The following is a 10,576-nucleotide window of genomic DNA, read 5'->3' as shown; positions in this document are numbered from 1 at the left end:
GTCACACCTGGACATAGATGGGGTCACACCTGGACATAGATGGGGTCACACCCTGGACAGGGCGATAGGGCACATTTGTTTGAGGAGCCATAAAATCGAAAAAAACATCAATGGTTTATAAGTTCATCAGAATTCCTTCTTCGGGAATGCCCTCTGAACCCTGAACAAAGAAGGATTCAAAGATGGCTGCCGCCGTACAAACACGGCTACTTTCACCGTTAGTAGCACTTGTTTCACAGAATATCAGGTCCACCAACGTTTACGCTAGCAACAGCGTTTATGTGCAAAATGTTCCTAAAGAGGTAACAAACACAAGAAGACGCGTCTCTGTTCATACCCTGTGACCTCCTGTGTCCGAGCTGACGGAGTGGAGGTGTGGACTCATCACCTGCTCCTGTCATTGACTTTATATTTAGCTCTGAGGTGTCAGTGAAGCTGCTGCCTGTGTGTGTGTGTGTGTGTGTGTGTGTGTGTGTGTGTGTGTGTGTGTGTGTGTGTGTGTGTGTGTGTGTGTGTGTGAGAGAGAGAAATGTGTTGCTGACACTCAGGCCTCCGCAGGCCTCGGTCTAAGAGCCCAGGATTACTGCTCCAAAGACTGTCGGCTCTACACATTACAGGCAGGGAGAAAGAGAGAGATCAAACCGGTGAGCATGTCCCGCATACTGTATCGGGCCAGCGAGCATCTGCTTGGCCGAGGATTAGCCTCAGCTGTCCACTCCTGTCAGCTCACAGAGGCTTGGCGAACTCTGATGGTGATCTACGATTCTGTCAGATACGAGCGTAAAAAAACGCTGCCGAATCACTGAAAACGCTCCCGACAAATCGCTCCTTCAACACGTCATATACATGCAAAACCACATAGTTGTCCTGTCCATCTAAAACTCATCTTTTACAACAGTTTTACGACAGTTAACGTTAACGTTAGCTTAGCATTTAGCAAATGACAAGTTGATGTTGATGTGAGTACTGTAGAAAAACAAATGGATGGAACAAATTGGAATTCCCTAAGTGACACGGATTGATTGTCTTGCATACGGTCACATGTTTATTTTACAGCTAAAAGGTTTTCAAAAAAGGAGAGCGCTGTCAGAGAAGCTCCTCCAGTGTCGGAGAAGCTCCACCACTGTCCGAGAAGCTCCTCCAGTGTCGGAGAAGGTCCACCACTGTTGGAGAAGCTCCACCACTGTCAGAGAAGCTTCACCACAGTCAGAACAAGTGTCGGAGAAGCTCCACCACAGTCGGAGAAGCTCCTCCAGTGTCGGAGAAGTTCCTCCAGTGTTGGGGAAGCTCCACCACAGTCGGAGAAGCTCCACCATAGTCGGAGAAGCTCCTCCAGTGTCGGAGAAGCTCCACCACTGTCCAACCAGTGTCGGAGAAGCTCCACCAGTGTGAGAGAAGCTCCACCACAGTCGGAGAAGCCCCGCCATAGTCGGAGAAGCTCCTCCAGTGTCAGAGAAGCTCCACCACTGTCCAACCAGTGTCGGAGAAGCTCCACCAGTGTGAGAGAAGCTCCACCACAGTCGGAGAAGCCCCGCCACACTCAGAGAAGCTCCTCCAGTGTCAGAGAAGCTCCGCCACAGTGCAGCACGGGCGCAGTTGAAGCTGGAATGTCCAGGAGATAGAGTTCCTGTGAAAGCCATGAGCATGTGTAAACCAATCCGTCCTCACCCAAGTGCCAAGCATTGTCCACAATCCACAGCGTGTCTCGAGGCATTCCCTTCCTCAAGTCTGTGTCCTGTTCGCTCATATGTCTTCTTCATGAGGACAGTTATGGCCATTGCTGTAACTTCATGTCATTGTTTAGATCAGGAGAGGCCGCTTTTACAGGTGGAACAGAAGAATGTGGTGATAATCTGAAAAGAGTGAGACAACTTGAGAAATCGGAGGTATTTGGGACTGAAAAACACAAATCCATAAGTAGATATGCCAAGAGACATGAGTATGAGGGCTGTCAAAGGATTACACATCTGATTCATCATGGGATTGCTGTGGATTATTACTATTAATCAACATTACTAAATATGACAGAAACCTTTATTCATGTTGTTGGAACAGGAAGGCAATTTTTTTTTCTATAAAGACGGCTGCACATGTATTAGGATGTTGTTTTGTTGTCCCAGTCATAGCTCTGAGCTATGGATGGTGATCAGATGTGATCAGACTGGATCGGATGGTGATCGGATAGTGATCGGATGGTAATCAGATATCGATCGGATGGTTATCAGATGTGATCAGATTGTGATCGGATGGTGATCGAATGGTGATCGTATAGTGATTTGATAGTGTTGCACCACATGTGTTTACACCTGGTATTAACACGCGTCTCTAGCTGACCCCTTTGGGACATTTGATCAGAACAGGGTCACAACTTGCCTGACAGTTGTTTCCTCATCCTCTCTTCCTTCACCATCTTTTCTTTCTGCTACTTATTTTTACTGTCATTGCCATGATGAGCATCTTATAGCCAGTACAGTACCTGTGTGTGTAGTGTAAAGCAATTTGACCTGACCTTAACGGTAATGTTATGCTAATATGAGACCCTTACCCTTCCAGTGACAACAAGGCTATCTTTAAATCAGCAGACTCAAGAGTTGAATCTTAGACAAAACGTCAGATTGTGTCCATTGTGACTCTCTGATGTGGGGAAGATGAAGGGAAGTTAATCAGGAAGTTAATCATCTCCTCTCTGGCTGTTTAAAGTGGGACAGGTTGAATCCAGAACATCGTATCACAAGGAAACTATCTGCGTAATTGTGATGCTAAGTCATCCGAAGATGGAGATACAGGGACTGTACTAGTTTAACAGACTCTGTAGGTCTACAGTGGTTCTATAAAGACAGCTGCATATGTATGAGAATGTTGTTTTCCCTGTCCCAGTCGTAGCTCTTACCATTTGTCCATCTGGAGCCCAACCTTGATTATTGCCCCTGAGCAGAAAGTAAGAACCTGACCAGCTATGACGGTGGTATTTTTAGAAGTCTCATCAACACACGGTGATTACCGTCAATACCAAAGGGTGCGTACGCGCAGTCATGTCGTGGAAACCACAGGGGGGCGACTCTGAGCTTGTAGCTGGGGAGGAACTGGGTGGGTTTATTTCTGGAGCATGCGTTGCTCCGGCGCAGGCCCGGGACCAACAGCTGAGCATGTGCCAGTGCAAGGGCAAGTCATGGGTGTCTGTCCCAGCAGCAGTGATGACCAGATGCAGGCTCTGATAATCAGTGTGGATGCTGACCTTCAGCCTGAGAGCACATACTCGGTAACACTATCCCTGCAGAGTCGCTCTCTGTGTGTGTGTGTGTGCTCTCTCAGTCTGTTATTACTGCCTCACTCTCATTTGTCCACTGGGGACAATAACACAATAATAAAAGGTGAGTTAAAATAAAATCTATGTCGTTCATCGTTATCTTCAGAATGTCTTTGACGTTAAAGGAGATACTGCCGTCAAAGCCCTTAGGCAATAAGGCCGGCAGATACAGTGCACTCAGAATCGTACTTCTTCATTTTTACCGCCTTGCCTGATGAAATGTTGACCCTTTGTCATCTTTTTGTGTTATTTTACTTACTCTTTAAGCACACCTTTGAGCACAAAAACTCACCTAACTTAGACATACTGGATCAGGACCTGCAGAAATTGTAATCTGACCAAGTTTAAGGGCGATCCAATGAATTTAGCAGGAGTGGTACACATTCTGTGTTACCACTAGCCATGCAGAAGGCTTTCAGGCAGATGGTAGTGGCCAAAATGTCTTTTAACAAGTTGATGGAGTTGATGGGCCCAGAGTTTCAAGAACGTTGAGAGGGTGGAAGTGAGAGGTTCCCAGGTGATTTCTGCTTTTGGTAATAACCAGGATGTTATTTGGTTTAGAAGGGTAGCTCTCCTAGCATTTGTAGCTGATGATTTTTTTATGGAGTTTGTGAAAAGACATCTAGATCTGATGTAATTCTGTTTGTGAGAGTACACTCGTATAAATACAAGTGATAAGTAGAACCATATAAGTTTATTGTCCTCATAGGAGAACCCTATTTGGCCTTTTATAAAGGTTGCATGCTGCAGTACATATGACAGGACAGTAAGTGGCGCTCTAACGTTACACCAAAAACAGAGAGGAAGACGTTCCTGTGTGAATATTTAGTGACTTTACAGTTTTTCTTTCATAAAACTAAATACTTAAGTATTGGTTTTGTTCCTTCATGTGAAAATATGTTTTGTTTCTACTTTATTTTGCAATTCACCAACTTTTGTTTCTAAAGTTCGACCTGCTTTTATCAGTGTTGTCATGAATGACTGGCTCCCTCTGGTGGAAAATGAGGGAACTGTTCAAATAAGGGCCAAATGCCACAACTTAGTGGTAACACGTCAACATGTTTGAGTTAATTTAATGACTGAATGGTTACAGGACTCCACAAATTGTTTTTGTTTGCTTACCAACGTCATCGTATCATAAAGATTTGATTGCGGGCAAAATAAATAGCACATTCAAATATTCACGTCAGGTAAATGGCACATAGAACGAGTGGAAAATGGTCAGCGCCAGTGTTACAGAATCATAAATGTGCTTAAATGAGGTACAGACACAGAGTCAGCGTCACAGACACGGCTGACTGTGATTCCCTGGGATGAGCAGGAACAGGTACGTTAACTGAAGAACAGATTAACCCCAAAAATAAGCCCATTACTCAGATGTGCACCGGTTTAAGAATGTGATCATCTAGTTGTAACCCTCTCCTGCACCAAAGTCTTTAGAAGAAAATCAGTCTTCTGCCTCGTTTGATCAGTTTTCATGAAGAATTACACACACACAGACACGTGGTGGCAGCAGCACTGGATTGACATCTATGTGCTCTGATTTTGGTGCAGGGGAGTGAGAGGCTCAAGTTTCAGGCACAGGTTCATCTCTGAGGACACGGAGTGTGGACGACCAACCCAACAATGTCTTCAGTGGCTTCTTGAAGACGTTCAGAAGTGCAGCTGGTCTCACGAAGAGTCTCCATTCATGATGGCGAGAAACTCCTCCTGGTTTACTGAGAGAAAAAGTCACGTCATACTCACATTATTGCCCACAATGCTTTGTGTTTAGCCTGATTTCTTAGTAAAACTCAACTTTCCCTTTTCGCCAGAGCCATATTTAACAAATGCTGTATTGTTATGTGCCGTGTTGTATGACATTTGCATAATCGCATTGTATAATTCGCTGCCCCTTTTCAATACTGAGCAAAAACAAATCATGCGTGTTGTATTCAGCGTCATTAGTCCCTCATATCTACGTAGTTGCCTCCTCCACGTGGAAACTGCAGCGACCACTTACTTTCTCCATCTCCATCCGTATCAAACTCGTCGATCATGCCGCGCAGCTCCTCGTCGCCGATGTTCTCCCCGAGTTCCCGAGCGACTCGCCTCAGGTTCCTCAGGCTGATCTTTCCCGACTCGTCGTCGTCGAACAACTTGAAGGCCTTCATGATCTCTTCCTTTGGGTCGCGCTGCAAAATGCGATCGGTCACTGTGGAGACAAGCGGCGAGAGGACTTCTTCAATGCCGCGTGTGACCACTATTCATCCCTTTCAGAGCAACAGTGACAGGCGGTTTCGATTAAGCGTCTTGGAAGCTTGAACTTACCGACTTCATTGAAATCCTCAAAGGTTATTTTCCCGTTTCCCTCTCGATCGTAATCTTTAAGAATCTTCAGAACGTCCACTTTCTTGACCTCGAAGCCAAGTGCACGCATGGCCACCTGGAAGACGAAGACAAGCAGAAGACCTGAACACCACGCAAGTCTGTCACTATGACACAGCACGGCTGCCTCTATCAGTAAATTCAAATGCGTAATTTCAACAACTTGGTGAATAAAAAGGAATGTAAAAAGCAAGCTCAAACTGATTGATTGTGAAAACAGTTGTTGATTCATTGAGCTATTGATTATTTATGGTTCAAGATTCTCTGTTGTCTTTGGTTACCTTCAGCTCGTGGTAATCAATTTCTCTATCTTTGTCGGTGTCAAACAGCTCGAAAGCTTCTTTGATTTCATGTTTCTGATCCTCCGTGAGTTCTCGCCTCTTCTTACGCTTGGTTTTGTCTGCTACGAGCTCAGTTCTGGAAAGAAAAAGATACCAAAGTGTAGTATAGAGTAAAGCGGTACAGAAGAAGAAATCACAGCACAAACATTCATGGGAACGATTGGAATTGGAACCAGAAAGAAGTGTGGGAATCGTCTGCTTTAAAACACTTTAAAACACACACTGGCTGGTTTAATAGCACTTACAATAACACTTAGTTCAATCAATTCTGAGTATATATTTTATTTTTTTTTAAACTTGGCAGCAACTAAAGATGAAAAACTAATATGAAATATAAAAATGTAGTTCAAACAGGTAAGGTATATAATAACAAATAAGGTAATAATACTTCTTTGGACCAAATTGGACCATTTTTAAGTTTATATTTTAAGTATACATTATTAGGTCATAGTAAGTATACAAAAGTACACTTTCAAGTATACACGTATACAGTCATCTATCAATCTATGTAAAATGGTAAAGGAAAAGTGAACACTTGTTTGTGTGTTTAAGTATTAGTACTTTGTGGCAGAAAGTAGTAAAACGTATACAAGTGTACAAGTGTAAGTTTAGGTATTAATGTACATTACGTATAGTGTAATGTACACTAGACTATTCTTAAGTATATAAAAAGTAAACGTCAAGTATACGGCCTCAGTTTTAGCATACAATAAGTATACTCGTAGTACACTTGAATAAACTACTTTTTGCTAAGGGAGTATCTGCGCCTCGACATCAACTGGCTCTTCAAGAAAAGGACAGACCATAATATCTGTCACTGCCTTCAGTCTGCAGGCTTCAGCTTAAGAGCAGGTTAAGTTCACGTAGTATGTTGCCAGTGTAACCGACTAAGCTAAGTTAAGCTAAACTAGCTTTTTGAAACCGAAAAACCACAGTTTCCCTCGTCTCAGGGTTAGCTAACTCTGAGTTTTAGCTTTCTGAAACATCATGTACATATACTCAGTACACATACACAGTAGGCTACACATACACAGTACATATACACAGTACATATACACAGTACACATACGCAGTACACATACACAGTACGTATACACAGTACACATACACAGTCGGCTACACATACACAGTAGGCTACACATACGAAGCACACATACACAGTACACATACACAGTACATATACACACTACACAAACACACACATAGTATAAGAGACGGCGTTTTACCTGAGAGTCAAACTCATTCTCCGTGTTCGGGTGAAAAAGCACCGTGGTTAAACAAAAAACAGCAAACGGTTCCGACGAAAACAACTCTTCCGCTTTCTTTGTCGCGCTAACACACAGGAGCCGCTCATTGGTCAGTGGTCACCAGGAAACAGCAAAGCGCTCTCTGATTGGCTCACAGCGTACCTCTTTTTTCTCTCTCTCTCTAAAACTTTATTGAAACACGCTTTCGCAGACAAAGACGTTCATGTTCAGCAGTTGAGTTGGTACACACCAACATTTCGTTAGTTTACTGCTGAATACTACTACTACTATTACTACTACTACTACTACTAATAATAATAATAATTACATATAATAGAATAATAACAACAATAATAAGTATTGTTATTATATTAATAATACTCATTCATAGCTTTTTCAGTCATCGATTCAAGCTTTTTTTTTTTTAAATCAATTACTAAATAATAAATAATATTAAACATTAACATTTTTGAACACTTTTCTGTAAATCAAGATTGTGTCATTACTGCCATCTGCTGGTCAATAGAGAGCATTGCAACCACATAGTGTGAATGTCCCTGTCTTTTGTTTATGTTCATCATTTGAAACTTAAGCCATAGTTGGAGCAAAGAAATATGAAAGATAATAATCAGAATCACACATCACACAGAATTACACTGTTAATGATCAGAAATACCACTCAGTTCCGGTTTATGATATATTCATATGATAGGCTTTGAGGAAGGGGAACACTTTGTGGGTAACACTTCCTGAGCTGTCTGAGGCCTTTCATCCTGTTGACCCCTGACATCCTGTTCACCACTATCACGGGTTTCCCACAGAGTTCTCAGCAACAGGGACAGATCAGGGTAAAGTAGGTGCCACCAGGTCTCCGCTTATCTCGCAGAGCATCATTTGTCGCAACATGTGCACGCTGAGATAGTGGCTGAGAGAAAAGCTGTGTCTCAGATCTCATGGGTTTGTCAATGGTCAAACCGCCCAGACCATATGTGAGCATTGGGGTTGAAAAAATTGCTCATTACCAGATTCACTGTTTTTACTGGAAAACACAGCGACGATTAATGTTATGGAGCTTTTCCACTATACGGTTTCAGCACGGCTCGGCTCGGCTCGACTCTTGGTTTGGTATGGTTTTCCATTACTATAGCACCTCGTCAACAAACTGCCGTGACATCCTTTTACACAACCACTGAACCGAAATACCACCGAACGTGGTCACAATCGGCGGCTTTCAGCAGTGCTAGAGCTTATTAGCTAGCAAAATAATAGCTTATTTTCTAAAGATTACATTAGACATTTGCTTTGCTAAATAATGGAGATGAACGCACGTTTTCAGGATTTTTAAGTCTTTTTAACTGATCTTCATCCAATTTTTACTCCTGCGTAAAGTGCTCCAGGTCGGTTACGAAGGGTTCCACCAACTCAACTTTTGGAGGGTTCCACCAAGAACCCTTTTAAAACCCTTTATTCAGCAAAGGGGTTGTAAAGGGTTCTCTGGATCAAAATGGTTCTTACTGGAATCATTGGTGTCACCAAGAACCCTTGAAAAACCCTTTCCTGAAGAAAGGGTTTTTTAGAAGCAAATGGTTCCATGTAGAACCTCAGCCCTTGTAGAAGGACCCTTTTGGAACCCTTATTTTTAAGGGTTGACGACCGATCAGTGACCTCCAGTCTGTTGACGTCACACTTTAGTATCGGCTCAGGTGAACCTCATCAGAGCAGGAACTGAAAAAAAAATATCAGGTACCAGGTTCTATCACTGATGGAGAAGAGAACTGTGTGGTACACTCTTAGAAATAAATGTGTGAAGTAGAACCATATAAGGTTCTTCGGCTTCATAGGAGAACCCTTTTTGGCTCCAGGTAGAAGAAGAACCCTTTTAAAACCCTTTATTCAGTTAAGTGGGTTTTAAAGGGTTCTCTGGATCAAAATGGTCCTTACTGGAACCATTAGTGTTACCAAGAACCCTTGAAAAACCCTTTCTTCAGGAAAGGGTTTTTCAGAAGTTCCAGGTAGAACCTCCAGGTAGAACCTCAGCCCTTGCAGAAGGACCCTTTTGGAACCCTTATTTCTAAGAGTGTAGAGATATTCAGACATGTGAGGTCAATGACTCGCTGCTGTCCTGTGTTTGAACTCCAGCCACCGTCTACACACAGAGGTTGTGTTCATGCTGCCGCTCTATGAGCAGATCGGTCATGAAGCCACTTTGTGTTCAGGACGTGGACACAGTGAGGGGGAACCGTAAAGACCCCGAGCCTGTGTTTACATTATCCAGAGCTGCACAGAAGCAGCTTTCTGACAAAACCACATGTGTAGAGAAATTCAGCCTGTGGGTGGAGGGAGAAACAGACCGGACCTGAGAAAGCAGCTTCTGTTTTCTTTTTTTTTAAACCTGGTTTCATTCAGTCTTTCCACAAACTGATGGTGTAGAGACTTCAAAGAACAAAGTGGATAAATAATTCAGCGACTGTGTCAGACAGAGTTATTCAGTTATACAGGAAGTACTGAACTCATCTTTTTAATCAATGCATTCAAATAAATCAGATATATCCTGTTTGTCATGGAGACTGGAGAGAAACAGTCTCTGCTCCACAGCTGTGGAGATTTATTCTGACCCACTTTTAGAAGGTGCTGGATTAGCAATATTTCCACAAAAAGGACAACATGCAGTGGTACACTCTTAGAAATAAAAGTACTAAGTAGAACCATATAAGGTTCCTCGGCTTGTCCTCATAGGAGAACCCTTTTTGGCTCCAGGTGGACCCTTTTGGAGGGTTCCACCAAGAACACTTTTAAAACCCTTTATTCAGGAAAGGGGTTTTAAAGGGTTCTCTGGATCAAAATGGTTCCTACTGGAACCATTGGTGTTACCAAGAACCCTTGAAAAAAACCTTTATTCAGGAAAGGGGTTTCAAAGGGTTCTCTGGATCAAAATGGTTCTTACTGGAACCATTAGTGTTACCAAGAACCCTTGAAAAAACCTTTATTCAGGAAAGGGGTTTCAAAGGGTTCTCTGGATCAAAATGGTCCTTACTGGAACCATTAGTGTTACCAAGAACCCTTGAAAAACCCTTTCTTCAGGAAAGGGTTTTTCAGAAGTTCCAGGTAGAACCTCCAGGTAGAACCTCAGCCCTTGCAGAAGGACCCTTTTGGAACCCTTATTTCTAAGAGTGTAGAGATATTCAGACATGTGAGGTCAATGACTCGCTGCTGTCCTGTGTTTGAACTCCAGCCACCGTCTACACACAGAGGTTGTGTTCATGCTGCCGCTCTATGAGCAGATCGGTCATGAAGCCACTTTGTGTTCAGGACGT

The 10,576-nt window shown here is 42.9% G+C and overlaps 1 protein-coding gene across 1 annotated transcript; it reads right to left on the bottom strand.

Moving 5' to 3' along the window:
* Positions 1-4,464: 4,464 nt before the first annotated feature.
* Positions 4,465-7,345, bottom strand: cetn3 (centrin 3). The gene is made up of 5 exons (XM_083896088.1): positions 7,242-7,345; positions 5,956-6,091; positions 5,618-5,732; positions 5,310-5,501; positions 4,465-5,025 (listed from the first exon to the last, which is right to left on the bottom strand). The coding sequence occupies exons 1-5, from the start codon at positions 7,256-7,258 to the stop codon at positions 4,979-4,981; spliced, it is 507 nt and encodes a 168-aa protein (XP_083752214.1). The 5' UTR covers positions 7,259-7,345; the 3' UTR covers positions 4,465-4,978.
* Between the last annotated feature and the right edge of the window lie 3,231 nt (positions 7,346-10,576).

The sequence above is a fragment of the Microchirus variegatus genome (assembly GCF_963457635.1).
Source record: "Microchirus variegatus genome assembly, chromosome: 1".
Classification (NCBI taxonomy): domain Eukaryota; kingdom Metazoa; phylum Chordata; class Actinopteri; order Pleuronectiformes; family Soleidae; genus Microchirus; species Microchirus variegatus.
Note: the sequence above shows the minus strand (reverse complement) of the source record. Positions and strands in the feature narration are given on the sequence as shown.

Excerpts from the sequence above, each read along its gene's own strand:
- cetn3 (XM_083896088.1), bottom strand. Across the intron at positions 5,733-5,955 it reads TTGATTACCACGAGCTGAAG|GTGGCCATGCGTGCACTTGG; the intron begins GTAACCAAAGAC and ends TTCGTCTTCCAG. Across the intron at positions 5,502-5,617 it reads TGAGGATTTCAATGAAGTCG|TGACCGATCGCATTTTGCAG; the intron begins GTAAGTTCAAGC and ends TTGTCTCCACAG.